The 16,109-nt window shown below is 32.9% G+C and overlaps 1 protein-coding gene across 1 annotated transcript in view; it reads right to left on the bottom strand.

Moving 5' to 3' along the window:
• Positions 1-872: 872 nt before the first annotated feature.
• Positions 873-16,109, bottom strand: part of LOC145292084 (uncharacterized) — a 43,538-nt gene continuing 28,301 nt past the window's right edge. The window contains exons 6-8 of the mRNA XM_080138159.1: positions 10,646-10,751; positions 8,446-8,567; positions 873-1,929 (exon numbers count right to left, since the gene is read on the bottom strand). Coding sequence (XP_079994285.1) covers positions 1,639-1,929; positions 8,446-8,567; positions 10,646-10,751 — 519 coding nt within the window. The 3' untranslated portion in view covers positions 873-1,638. The remainder of the gene's footprint in view (positions 1,930-8,445; positions 8,568-10,645; positions 10,752-16,109) is intronic.

Raw genomic sequence — 16,109 nt, 5'->3', positions numbered from 1 at the left:
TTTTCTTTTTTTAAAATGATCACAGTTAATTCAAAACCTTAAGAGACTTTCGCTTTATTTTGAATCAAAAGTATTTGAGGGTGTAGACGTTAAATGGATACATTTTATCAATAGTTCTTTTTTTTTTTTTTTAATTAATCCCAAGATGCAGTTAGTTTTGCAAAAGACATTTCTTGTATTTGTTTTTCAAGTTTTTTTTTTTTTACTTATATTCACTCCAAAAAGCCACTGAGATGTAAGAGATTACTTATTTTCATTTTTAATTAGAGTGGATTGGGCAAAGAAGGTATTTTTATTTTTGTGATTATTGTTGTATTCCTTTATGAAACCATAATATTATGTAGTCGATGTGATCCTTGCCGGGTGTTTTTGCATCTTTAGTTAATCAGATAAAATTTTATATTAAAAAATGAAAGAGTTAATTCTTCTTTTCTCTTAAAATAATTATCTTTCTTCGTCCATTGTGACAATGAATTACCTCCCTTGTACTCTGAACTGTCAGTAAACTCACACAAATAGACTATTATTTGAGTCTTTATCTTTGAAGTCGTGGCCTTGGGAAAGCTCACTGTAGATAAATCAGGGTTCCTTTCCATACACAACATAGCACTATAGTTATCTCATTATACAACTGTTAATAGAACCGCTGCTCTTAGTGCTATTCAAGAGTTAGGGTTCTTGTACTACAAGTCAGAACAGCTACCAAACCTGTACCCTCAACCTGTCAGAACAAGAGTGGCTCACACTGCTTTTATTTCTGCATTTTACTAATTTCAGCAACAACAAAATTAATTTTTTTTTTGCTAGAATCATTTCAAGAAAGGAGGAAAAAATCAACAAAAATGATAAGATATGAAAAAAAATTTTGCTTGATTAACAGATTTATTTTAAAATATATAAAATGGTATATTTTGTAAAACAGAAAAAGAAACTAAATTGAATAGAAGTTAGTCACATCCTTTGAAAACATTACTAAGTTACATTTGAAAATTTTAGAAATCCAAGAGATGCTATAAAACTCTTTATTAAATGAAAAATCATTTTTTTCTTTTTTGAAACATTTGATGGTATTGCACCTTATCAAAGAAGATGTTGTTATTTTGACATTCCTCAGTCTTAGCATAACCAAAAAAATGAGGAAAGAAAAAATTAATTAAAAAATGACAAAATAGTAAAATCTTCTTGATAAGGGTGGATGCTATTGAGCGTCTCAAAATAAATTTAAAAAAATTAAAGAATAATTTTTTATTTAATAAAAAATTATACAGCATTACTTTTTTTTCTAATATCTTTGAGTTTTAAACAAAATAGGTACAAAAATGGCTGACATGTGATCACATCATACTCCTTCAAAATTTAACTATAATTTTGAAACCTTCAAACTGCTGAAGAGAAAATAATAATGGCTTGAAATAAAGTTTGAATTAAATCTCAAGAAGCATAACAGAACCATGTTCTGTTATGCTTCTAACCAAAGGAAAACATTTTTCTTACACATATCAAAGATTTGTAGCCTCCATATTTAAGGATAATGTCACTAAAATTAGAGGATTTTTTTCTGTTATACAAATCCTGTTTTCTTCACACGCTCCTATTATACCAACAAATTTGGGCAACTACAGCATTTCAATAGATGTTTTATCTCAACCTGGGCTGGAATCTCTCCTCAACAATTTCCGTATTTTCAAACTGGCTTAAAGCCAGAAGTGCTGTAGCGTAAGTATAAGGTGGGGAATTCCAGAATGGGAATCCAGAAGTGTTGTTATTAAAACCATTAAAATCCATTGGAGTAGTTTCATTATGAAATTTTGGTGTCTTTGCCATTTGGAGATATTCTTCTTCCGATATAACACCTTCCATTCCATATAAGCTGTAATGATCTTTCTTGGAGGATTCCACACGATTTCCAGGATAGAAGAAAGGGAATGTCTGCAACAAAAGAATAAAAAAATAAGGCCCATAACAAAACGATTTCATTTGCAGTCGTAATTCTGAGATAAATAACTTTAATTCCAACTTTTAAGTTTGAAAAATGACAGTAACAACGTTTAATTGTAAACAGTTGATTGACATTTAAAAGTTACAACATTTTCTTTTTAATTTCTTGTGTATTGTGCTATCATCCCTATTTAAATACATACTGGACTCTTCCAATAAGTATATAAGATTTTAACTCTAATCCATTCAGGGAGTCATGTAGCAAAACTAGCTCATCCACTTGAATATATTATTAGGTTGGTGCCAAAATAATGTCGTTTTTTGACATTCAACTATATATATAAAAACAACATTATTTTTGCAATAATACCGTTTTTTGACGTTCAATTATATATACAAAAACGACATTATTTTTTCAATAATGTTTTTTTTTTTTTGACGTTCAACTATATATACAAAAATGATATTATTTTTGCAATAATGTCGTTTTTTGACGTTCAACTATATACACAAAAACGACATTATTTTTGCAATAATGTTGTTTTTTTTTGCCGTTCAACTATATATATAAAAAGGACATTATTTATGCAATAATGTCGTTTTTTGACGTTCAACTATATACACAAAAACGACATTATTTTTGCAATAATGTTGTTTTTTTTTTGCCGTTCAACTATATATATAAAAACGGCAATATTTTTGCAATAATGTTGTTTTTTGACATTCAACTATATATATAAAAACAATATTATTTTTGCAATAATGTAGTTTTTTTGACGTTCAACTATATATAACCTTAACCAACACAATGTTCTGTCTCCCAACCAGAAACAAAACTTCATGGAGGCATCCTCGCTCCAAGCATTGGCACATGATTGGCTACCTCATCGTCAGGGCTAAAGACAAGAAAGATGTGCTCATGATGAAAGCTTTGTGCGGTGCCGACTGTTGGACAGACGATCGCCTCATTGTTTCCAAAATCAGACTGCAAATAAAGCCCAAAAGAAGACCACAAGGTCAAAAAGTTGCCAAACGAATGAATGTCAATAAACTGAAACTCCTCGAAGTTCAGGAAGAACTCCAAACCACCATAACAAGGCAACTCTCTGAACTCGAGTCCAACAATTGGGAGTCTCTCAGCAAGACAATCCATGCCGCTGCTCTCCAGGTACTGGGTCCAAAAACCAGAAACCATCAAGACTGGTTTGATGAGAATGATGCGGAGATACAGAATCTGCTAACAGAGAAGCACCGGCTCTTCAAGATCCACCAAAATGACCTAGACTCCACTTCAAAGAGAGACGCCTACTGTGGTAAGCAAAGTGAAGTCCAGAAAAAACTGCGCATCATGTAAGATACCTGGCTCAGTAACAAAGCTGACAAGATCCAAGGCTACGCCGATAGGCACGACATGAAGCGTTTCTATGAGTCCTTGAAGTGTGTCTATGGACCAACGACATCAGGTACATCTCCCCTGCTCGGTGCAGATGGTTCACTCATCACTAAGAAAAATGAAATCCTCGAGAGATGGGCTGAACACTTTGACAGTGTCCTGAATCGTCCTTCAGACATCAATGATGAAGACTACCTCAAGTGCCAATCAACCATGCCCTCAACACACCACCCACAGAGGAGGAGGTTGTAACAGCTACCAGGCAAATGTCGACTGGCAAGGCACCTGGCTCCGACGCCATCACAGCCGAAGTTTTCAAGTCTGGTGGTCGCTATCTCATCCTCAAACAAACAGAACTGTTCCAAGAGTTGTGGCAAAGCGAAATTCTACCTCAAAACTTCAAAGATGCAACAATTTTTCACATCTACAGAAGGAAGGGCAACAAACAGTCTTGCGATAATCACCGAGGTATCTCTCTCATCTCAATCGCAGGCAAAATACTGGCTCGTGTTCTTCTAAACCGCCTTCTGAAACACCTGGAACAGGGTCACCTTCCAGAAAGCCAATATGGTTTTCACGCAGGTCGTGGAACCATCGATATGATATTTGCCGCTTGCCAACTCCAAGAGAAGTGCAAAGAACAATATCAAGACCTCTACATGACTTTCGTTGATCTCATGAAGGCTTTCGACTCAGTGAGCAGGGATGGCCTGTGGAAGATCATGTCAAAGTTAGGTTGCTCGGACAAGTTTGTGAATATTGTAAGACAGTTCATGACGGCATGATGGCACAAGTAACTGATAACGGTGACATCTCAGCCACTTTCCCGGTAACCAACGGCGTAAAACAAGGTTGCGTGCTAGCACCAATGCTTTTCAGCATGACATTTTCGGCAATGCTGACTGATGCCTTCAGGGAAGTTACTCCTGGCATCCAAATCCGGTACTGGTGTGATGGAAAGCTCTTCGATCTCCGCGTTCTACAAGCTGTCAGTAAAGTCAAAGAAACAGTTATCAGAGACCTCCTTTTTGCTGACGACTGTGCTTTCAATGCCACCAAAGAGCATGAAATGCAACTGGAAGTGGACAAATTTTCTTCAGCATGTGAGAACTTTGGTCTTACAATAAGTATGAGTAAGACAGAAGTCATGCACCAGCCTGCTCCTGGCAACACGTACCAGGAACCGAACATCCAAGTAAATGGTCAGAGCTTGAAAGCAGTAGACCATTTCACCTACCTTGGCAGTACTCTCTCATGCTGCCAACATCGACATCAAAATCACCAACCGCATTGCCAAGGCCAGCAGCTCTTTTGGCAGACTAAGGAAAACAGTCTGGGAATGAAGAAGAATTCAGCAGTATGCAAAGGTCAAAGTGTACAAAGCAGTGGTCCTGACATCTCTTCTATATGGTTGTGAAACGTGGGTCCTCTACAGACATCACGAAAAACAATTAAACCACTTCCATCTTCGATGTCTTTGGAACATCTTGAACATTCGCTGGCAAGACAAGATCCCAGACACTGATGTTCTCGAGAGGTCCAAGCTCCCAAGTGTCATCACTACGATCTGCAAAGCGCAAACCCGCTGGGTAGGCCACGTGTATCGGATGACAGACTCACGCATACCAAAACAACTGCTCTATGGTGAACTCTGGTGCAGAATAAGAAGAGCTGATGGACAGTGCAAACGGTTCAAAGACACTCTGATGTCCTATATGAAAGACTTCAACATTGACGTGGACTCATAGAAAAGCAGTGCTTCCAACAGGCCAACCTGGCGCCGCTTGGTACACGAGGGCGCTCTGCTCGTGGAGGCAAGACGAACTGAATCTGCAAAAGAGAAGTGCGAAAAACCAGAGATGCTGAAGTGGCCATCTTCAGCCACTGGTGTCCAACATGTGGCAGGGGCTTCCAAGCCCGGATTGGACTGATCAGCCACCTGCGGACACACAACTAGTTGTCTATGGTCATAATCGACTCCGATTGTAGAACACACATAAAAATGACATTTTTGCAATAATGTTGTTTTTTGACATTCAACTATATATAAAAAACGGCAATATTTTTGTAATAATGTTGTTTTTTGACATTCAACTTTAGATATATAAAAACGGCAATATTTTTGCAATAATGTTGTTTTTTGACGTTCAACTATGTATATAAAAACGACATTATTTTTGCAATAATGTTTTTTTTTTGATGTTCAACTATATATATAAAAACGGCAATATTTTTGCAATAATGTTGTTCTTTGATGTACAACTATATATATAAAAACGACATTTTTGCAATAATGTCGTTTTTTGACATTCAACTATATATATAAAAATGACATTATTTTTGTAATAATGTCGTTTTTTCACGTTCAACTATATATATAAAATGGCAATATTTTTGCAATAATGTTTTTTGATGTTCAACGATATATATAAAAACGACATTATGTTTGCAATTATGTTGTTTTTTGATGTCCAACTACATATATAAAAACGGCAATATTTTTGCAATAATGTTGTTTTTTGACGTTCAACTATATATACAAAAAACGGCATTATTTTTGCAATAATGTTGTTTTTTGATGTTCAATTATATATATAAAAATGACATTTTGGAAATAATGTCGTTTTTTGACGTTGAACTATATATATATATATATATAAATGACATTATTTTTGCAATAATGTCATTGTTTGATGTTCAACTATATATACAAAAACGACAATATTTTTGCAATAATGTTATTATTTGACATTCAAATTTATATATACCAAAAAGGGCAATATTTTTGCAATAATGTTATTATTTGACATTCAAATTTATATATACCAAAAACGGCAATATTTTTGCAATAATGTTGTTTTTTGATGTTCAACTATGTATATAAAACGCCATTATTTTTGCAATAATGTCGTTTTCTGACGTTCAACTACAAAAACTACAAAAACGACGTTCAAATACAAAAACGACATTATTTTTGTAATAATGTCGTTTTTTCATGTTCAACTATATATATAAAACGGCAATATTTTTGCAAATAATATGTTTTGATGTTCAACGATATATATAAAAACGACATTATTTTTGCAATTATGTTTTTTTTTTATGTTCAACTACATATATATAAAACGGCAATATTTTTGTAATATTGTTGTTTTTGACATTCAACTATATATATAAAAACGGCACCAAATTTTTGCAATAATGTTGTTTTTTGATGTTCAACTATATATATAAAAACAGCAATATTTTTGCAATAATGTTTTTTGATGTTTAACTATATATATATATAAGAAAGACATTATTTTTGCACCAAGCTAATACAATAGAATACAGAGATTCATAATTGTCTCCTTTGTTGATTGATTTAACTGCCATCCTTGGTTAAACATCCAGAAACATGTATGCATATACTTTATTTTATTTTAGAGTGTTGTAAATTTCTTGTAATCTTTCACCTTCTTTAGTCAAGAACGATATAAAATAAACTTTCTAGTACATAACAATTATCTTTTCAGGTTATCTTTGATTGTTGTTCTAATATCATTCCTATTTAAATGCACAATGGACTCTTCTGATAAATATATAATACTTTGACTCAGGGAGTCAGGTGGTGAATGTAATTTACTGACATGTTGTATAACAGTTAAGGATCTATTATCAACAATCATTCTGACAGAGTCTAGGTCAACTCAGTGATCTTTTATCTGTTAGGCTGAGGTATTAGTACTGGGTAGTCCTAGGAGGTCCACCCACCTTAGGCTTGTATTCTCTCTTTAGGGAGGAGTTAGTTTATTGCTAACTGCCTGAGGAGGTCTGACCAGAAAATGCTGACAAGGCTAATTAGCCAGTTTTTAAAAGGCTAGTGACTCTTCTTAAGGAGTGTTGGTTTGCTCGCCTCACCTTCTGCCTATGTTTCACATCATACTTATATGGGTATATAATTACTGAAGGATTATTTCTTGATGATCACTCTTCAGAGACTGGGACATTTTGGTGGCCTTTTATCCTAGGAAGTCCACCCTCCCAGGCCTTGCCTTCCTCTTTGGAGAGGAGTTAGTTAATAGTTAAGTGTCTAATGCGCCCCTTGTAGGGAATATGGATGGTGGCATATTTATGGGTAGTCATAGAAGGTCCACTCTCTTAGACTTTACCTTTTCACTTTGAGAACAGGTTAGTTTATTGTTAACTGCCTGAGGCGCCCCTACTGAGGTGAGAGCATGCTATGTTATGTTTTGCAGAGTCAGAGTATGCTACTTCATATGCGCTGGCCTATCACATTCCACTTTCCAACCTTGTGTCACTTTTTCCTGTGGTGATGGTAGGGGAGGTAACTACTGTTAAGTAGCAGAACTTACATTCGCAATATTTTATTGCTGTAATATAACCTTATTCTTCAACAGATATGTTTTTATTGTTTGATTTTTTTTGTTTTTTATTTGGTGGGGGTCACCAGTTATCAAGGCTTGGAGGTTTGTCTTATCTCTTTATTATTTATTATTTATTATTATTTATTATTATTTATCTATTTATTATGCCCCATAATAATTACGAATTTCAGATTACCTAAAATGAAATGTATTTAATTTCTATCAATGTTTGATTCTAATCATAAAATTATTGAGCTCTCATTTCTTCTCAATTAATCTTATTCTAAATAAAGGATTACTTTTAGAATTAATTTTATCCTCGAAAGAAAGAGCACTCTTTCTTGTCTTGACAAAGTACAAAATCGATTTCACAATCTAGTGGGGATGATAACTTGTTCTCTAGAGCCTCTTTCTCTTCTTCTTACCATAAATGAAAAAAACTTTCCTGTATCCTCCCCCTATCAAATGGAATTTCTATGAAAAGTTCCTGTCCAAGAACTTCCCATATGGGACTGCATTCTAGCAGGCTACATACAACATGGTCGTCTTCAAATCCAACCTTCAGCAAATACTTGTCATAAACCACCCCTATAAGTAATTAAATTTTGTTCGTTCCATTTATAATTTTCAATCCTCTCATATTCTTCATCATCATTCCATCTCATTAACTCTTATCCTCAAGTTTTTTTTTGTTTTTTTGGTCTTGATAAGTGGTTACTCATTATTAAAAATAAAAAGTTTGCTCACCGACTTTCCTTTTACCGACCCAGAGTAGAAGGCATTCCAGGGCTTGTATCGAAAACCAAGAATATTCTTCTGGAGATAAGCGACCATTTTAGTTACTGTATCGTGAACAAGACTTGGAGTTTCTGGATTAGAAAATTTGTTTAATTAAAATAATATAAAATCATTTGAATATCAAGTTAAACATAAGCCACAAAAAAATATTAGATTGTACAGTGATTTCTATGTATGCTAAAAAGCAAATGGTTCTAATCACTATACTCTTTTGTTTTCTGCTTCATTTGAATTCACTTTCTCCATCATTTCCAAAGGTAAGTAAGTTTCACAAGAACGTGTTAATTGAAAATATGTTCAACCCATGAAAATCGTTTCAAATACTAAAAAGTTACACATCTATGTGAAAGTAATAAGCCAATGTGAATTTAGAAACTCTTATATGACCTGGTCAATAAAATCAGTTTTCTACAGAATTCTTAAACTAGACCCACCTTGAGCAGGACTGCAGAACGTCTGCTCAGTGCCCCTCTCGGTGCCTTTGGTCTGGTCAAGTGGAAATGACTTAATGATTCGCATATCAGCTTTCTTTATCTTGTGTATATGTAACAGAGCACAGACGTGTGCATGGCAGCAGCAGCAACAACCAATACTGAGCTGTGTGCAAGTTATGCCATGGCGAAAAAGAAGGAAAGAAAAATATTAAAAAAAGAAGAAAAATGCAGACCTTTGAGGTTAATGAGAGACAGAGATAGATGTGTTAAACATAAAAGCTTATCTAAGTAGGTAGAAGAGTAACTTGTAACATTTATATGTTGTGTTATTTTTTTCACTTCTATTTTGCTTTGTTAGTTATTCTGGAAAATATATAACAATTTGTGAGCTCTGCAAACGCCAACCAAAGGATTTCACTGTCAATGTAGCTATGCCCTTAGAGTGTTTTATTCAGCAACTGGATATAACTTTATGCAGGCGGTTTTAATCAACAATTATTTTATTTTTTTTATTCGTTTTTTTTTCCTGGCTAGGTGCCTGGATTCAACCTGCGATTATTTTAATTTTTGACAATCAATCATGTTATACTGTTTTCTTCCGGCCAAGTGCATGTCCATCCGAAGTGTACTTCTGTTAAATTACCTTTTCAGTACACTGTTTGAATATTTAACAATTGAATAATGATGGTACAGTACTTGGTTAGGTCAATCTCCATCCTTACTTAGCTTCTATGACATTATAAATAGTGCAAAGGCAAATATGTGTGAAATTTTGTGGGAAAATATATGCTATTTAGTATCTGTATGAGAGAGTAAGTAACTACAATGAATGTATTTACATATTTATTGGCAATAAAACTTAAGAAATTGTTTTTTAAACAAAAATAATTTGCTTTGAACTAATGCCAAATACTCTTTGTGGCATCTTTTTTGCAGATTTTGAAAAAGAAAAGGTCACTTTGTTCTAAAAATATATACTTATGCATTTTTTAAAATTACTATTTTATTAAATTTATAACATATTTATATAGTGAAAAAAATTCTGTAGATTTATGTGAGACTTGAACTCGGGTACTGACATCATAAAAATTACTGTCTTAATAATATTCACTCTGCCTATTCCTTTTATGTCAAATAATTGCAGGTCTATTTACATATGAAAAGACACTTGAAAAAATACTATAATTTTTTAGTAGTAAAAACATTTTCATTCTGAGAAAGGGAGTCAAATAAGCTTAACCCTCCCTGGTATAATTTTAGCCATTCCCAAATATGGGGTTGGAATCCAGTTTTAAATTAATTATCTTTAGCTATGCGGACAAAAACAAAACAATATATCTCCATTGAATATATAAAGGTATTTATAAAGTCAGGATGCATAGGGAAAAGTACAAAGTTTTATCGAAATAAAATTTTCAATTTAATTGCCATCATTTACAAAGCAAATATTAATGCTCTTACTATGACTGTTGCAAAATTGTGACAAATTTGTCATCTCAAAAATTCAAAATTTATTTTTCTGCAGAACTGGTTTTATTTACAATATAAGACAACAACACAAATGTACACAATAAATTCTGCCATTTACTAATAATTTTCTATGAGCAGATGTTTAACTGCATTATAAATTCAAGATGGCCGCCATCACAATATGCAAATTAATCAAATTTTACAATGTATTTTGATAGTCCTACTTATATACTACAAATTCTTACCATGAATCCAATTATTGCGCTTTGATGTCTCGTTGTATACTATCCAAATCCTCTGCAAAGCGTTTGTCGCCATTGAAGTAGAAAAAAGTCTATCTTCTGCCTTATTCTAGAATAATAGAAAAAGAGAATGGTGAGACGCATAGTAAGCAACATTAACTGTAAACCCTGATTTCATCAAATTAAAATGTTTCTTTATTTTTCTTTTTTTTTTTTTAAGAGGGGATGGGTATGGTATATCAACCATCAATTATTTAATGCGAAATCAAATTGTCAGATAAGATCTTATAAGTTAGATAATTACTTATGTTATATAATTTCAAAAACTCTTAGTAGACAACACATCTATTCTTGAACAAAAGCTTAACATACTAGAATTACTAATAATTAAATAAAACAAAAACAAATATCAACAAAATAAATTTCAATAAGAGTGATAACATTCTTGAATGCCTTTAAAACTCAAATCTATAGTTATAAACATGTGATTTACAGAAGTGAAAAAAATCACCTTTATACATAATCTAAAATATTTACTGGTAATTATCCCTGATGATGGATCTGGATGGATCTAAAAGTATTCGGATCAAAATTGACCATGGCAGTTATATCAGCCAGTTCTTGCCAGAAACTAATAAGAAAACTGGAAAGGATTAGAACCAAAATATATAGACAGGAATTATCTTTATTATTTAATGAAATATAATCAAAAGAAAAAAATGCTGATTAAATATATATATGATTGGTTAATTTATAATGTTTTCTTCCAGATTATTAAATAACCATTCATATTTTTTTACAATATTCTCACCTATGTTAACCCGAAAACGACCTTTTTTAGTCAATAGGAAGGAAGTCATTTTCCATTAATGCTTGTCCTCACACTACAGACCAAAGATCTGGAAAATTTGATTGGGAAATCTTGCCCCATCCGGCATATTCTCCTAACCTAGCTACCTTGGATTATTACTTATTTCAAGGATTACAAAACCATTTACATGATCTTAGGTTAATGTCACGAGAAGAGGTTGAACATGATTTAGATTCATATTTCAACTCAAGACCTAAAAAAGTTGACAAGCAAAACATTTATAAATACACTAGCATTTCAGCCCGTCGTTGCCCAGATGTTTGGGGGTGTATGTTGAGCAAAAAAAAAAAAAAAAGCGGTCAATTTTTTTAACTAACTCCTATTATGACCCCTTAAAATTTATTGTTTTGGGCTAAAATCAAGTTATCAAGTTAGATCCATGTCCAAGAAATCTATATCTAAAATTTCAAGTGTTTAGACCCAAAGTTGGCGGAGGAGTTTGGTAGAGTTCTCAAAGGTCAAATCGTTGAACTTGGACCCCTTAACAGCCAAATTTTTAGCCGAAAACGGATTACAAAGGTTTTCTCAAATCTCAATATCATGTATATCAAATTTCGAATCTGTAGACTGAAAATTGGCAGAGTTATTGCATAGGGAAATGTACACAGACAGATAGACACACACACAAACATACACATACAGACCCTTTCACTTTTATAGATATACTAGCACGATCACTTTTATAGATATACTAACACATTCACTTTTATAGATATACTAGCACATTCACTTTTATAGATATACTAGCACATTCACTTTTATAGATATACTAGCACGTTCACTTTTATAGATATACTAGCACATTCACTTTTATAGATATACTAGCACATTCACTTTTATAGATATACTAGCACGTTCACTTTTATAGATATACTAACACGTTCACTTTTATAGATATACTAGCACGTTCACTTTTATAGATATACTAGCACATTCACTTTTATAAATATACTAGCACATTCACTTTTATAGATATACTAGCACGTTCACTTTTATAGATATACTAACACGTTCACTTTTATAGATATACTAGCACATTCACTTTTATAGATATACTAGCACGTTCACTTTTATAGATATACTAACACGTTCACTTTTATAGATATACTAACACGTTCACTTTTATAGATATACTAGCACATTCACTTTTATAGATATACTAGCATGTTCACTTTTATAGATATACTAACACGTTCACTTTTATAGATATACTAACACGTTCACTTTTATAGATATACTAGCACGTTCACTTCTATAGATATACTAGCACGTTCACTTTTATAGATATACTAGCACGTTCACTTTTAGAGATATACTAGCACGTTCACTTTTAGAGATATACTAGCACGTTCTCTTTTATAGATATACTAGCACGTTCACTTTTATAGATATACTAACACGTTCACTTTTATAGATATACTAACACATTCACTTTTATAGATATACTAGCACATTCACTTTTATAGATATACTAGCACGTTCACTTTTATAGATATACTAGCACGTTCACTTTTATAGATATACTAGCACATTCACTTTTATAGATATACTAGCGCATTCACTTTTATAGATATACTAGCACGTTCACTTTTATAGATATACAGCACGTTCACTTTTATAGATATACTAGCACGATCACTTTTATAGATATACTAACACATTCACTTTTATAGATATACTAGCACATTCACTTTTATAGATATACTAGCACGTTCACTTTTATAGATATACTAACACGTTCACTTTTATAGATATACTAGCACGTTCACTTTTATAGATATACTAGCACGTTCACTTTTATAGATATACTAGCACGTTCACTTTTATAGATATACTAGCACATTCACTTTTATAGATATACTAGCACGTTCACTTTTATAGATATACTAACACGTTCACTTTTATAGATATACTAGCACATTCACTTTTATAGATATACTAGCACGTTCACTTTTATAGATATACTAGCACGTTCACTTTTATAGATATACTAACACGTTCACTTTTATAGATATACTAACACGTTCACTTTTATAGATATACTAGCACATTCACTTTTATAGATATACTAGCATGTTCACTTTTATAGATATACTAACACGTTCACTTCTATAGATATACTAACACGTTCACTTTTATAGATATACTAGCACGTTCACTTTTATAGATATACTAGCACGTTCACTTTTATAGATATACTAGCACGTTCACTTTTATAGATATACTAGCACGTTCACTTTTAGAGATATACTAGCACGTTCTCTTTTATAGATATACTAGCACGTTCACTTTTATAGATATACTAACACGTTCACTTTTATAGATATACTAACACATTCACTTTTATAGATATACTAGCACATTCACTTTTATAGATATACTAGCACGTTCACTTTTATAGATATATATATATGGATTGACAGGTGGAATCAAGTTATAGAGAGCCAAGGCTGTTATTGTTATGAATAAAAGTTTTTAAAAAACACAGTTTTTCATTTTTAAGATGAAATTTTAAATCGACAAAACTTTTGCTTAATAAAAAGAAGAAATCTCAGCAGCTTTATTCATACGAAAAGGAAACTATTCTAATATAATGAATACTCTTACATATTAAACTACGAAATTATTAATGTTGAAAATATATGGTCTATTAAATTAACAGTTTAATTTTTTTTAATAAATGAAGAAACAGACAAAAGAAGAAGAATTTTATTGGCTAATTTTCAATATTTTCAATAATAATAAAAAAAAAAAATCATTAAGCGTTTCCTCTTCCCCTCCCCTTCTTGTCTAATCAATCCTAATAAGGAGTTAACACCTTGGAGGGAAGGTCATAGAATATGTATTCTCCACAGAGAATTGGATGAAAGTAAATAGTCCTTAACTTTCTATATAATCGACCTAAAATTTTTGAGAAAATGTTTGAGAAAAATGAAGGTTGGAAGATTTCTCCTTGCAAAATTAATTTTATTTAAAGGGAACATGTCTTCAAAAATCCCCCTCCCCAAAACGAGTTCATGAGAACTTATCCTAAATGCAATGCTTAGTCTTTGTTTTTTGCAGTCTCCCTCCATTAATGTCAGTCCATGTCTTTTATGTGTGTACGATAGTGCACTTTGCTTCATATCTATCCCTGTGACAGAACCACAGATAAAACAATTCTGAGCTTGGCGTTGCCACAAACACCACAATATGATACATGACCCAAACAGATAATACACAGAGTGGACCCCAGAAGTCATGATTGACAGGTGCCCCCTTGGTGATTGGCATGGGGGATCCGGTCGTCATCCTATGAATGTTGGCTCATCTTTTAATTTTAGAAACAAGAATACCAAAGGTAAGTATCCCCCATAATTTCAGGTGGCAAAATAATGCAGATTGAATACAGAAATGGACATCAAAAGAGAATAGACTAATAACAAAATGTTATTACAGAAGTCACCAGAAAGAATAAGGTTATAGGAAACAGTTAGCAATAGAACAAAAGATTGTGGACCAAGTGAAACTTATTCCACAGAAAGACTAGCTTTCAAATCTAGAATTAACGGAAATATTACAAAAGATAAATGATGGAACAGATCAAGAAACACCTCTCACTGGAATCCTACACATAGAAACTCCACGTGTATTAAAACCTGCAAAGCTTAAACACTGCAAACATGGGGACCAAAATCAATGGGAAACGGAACTAAACAAGAATGAAACAGCTGAAGTAGAAAAAAATATACAACTTATGAACGAAGAAAAAAAACTCCCATCCTAAGGAAGAAATGAAGGGAGAAACAGAAAAGGTAAACAAGCTCACCCCATGCATCCGAACAGATACTATTACAGACTTAACTATCTTAACTTATGCATGTGTCAAGACAGTAAGTAACAAGACAGAAAACAGAGAAGCAAGAGATAAGACAAGAAAAGAAATATGGGAACAGAAACAGCTACATGGACAATTCATAAGGATGACAAAAGATGAGACTAACGAAAAACTTGGACATGTCTACGAAAAAGGAAAGTTAAACAGAGAAACTGAATCCCTAATAGCAGTTGCACAAGATAATGCGATTACAACCAACCACATTAGCAAATGCAAGCTCTGTGGACAAAGAGATGAAACAATAAACCACATAATAAGCGAATGCTACAAACTAGTGCAAAAGAATACAAAAATAGATACGATCAAGCGGGGAAAGCAGTACATTGAGAATTATGTAAAAAAAACTACATCTTGAACACCCAGACAAATGGTACAAGCACAAACCAGCAGCAGTACTTGAAAACGGAAGTCATGAAATCCTTTAGGATATTGATGTACAAACAGGTAAACCCATCCAAGCTAGAAGACCGGATATCATAACAGCTACCAAAAAGGAAAAGTCCTGCCAGATCGTAGATTTTGCCATTCCAGCAGACCACAGGGTGAATATCAAGGAGACAGAGAAGCAGAGCAAATACGAAGAACTGGCCAGAGAGCTGAAAGGGATATGGAAGATGAAAACACCAATAATAGTAGGAGTACTAAGAACAATCTTGATAAACTTTGAAAAAAGAATGGGAGAGATTTGAATCAGAGGGATGGGTGAGAAGATACAACGG

This window comes from Euprymna scolopes, chromosome 2 (genome assembly GCF_053919585.1).
Source record: "Euprymna scolopes isolate OS-2025 chromosome 2, ASM5391958v1, whole genome shotgun sequence".
NCBI classification, from domain to species: domain Eukaryota; kingdom Metazoa; phylum Mollusca; class Cephalopoda; order Sepiida; family Sepiolidae; genus Euprymna; species Euprymna scolopes.
This window is presented reverse-complemented; position numbering and strand designations above follow the sequence as displayed.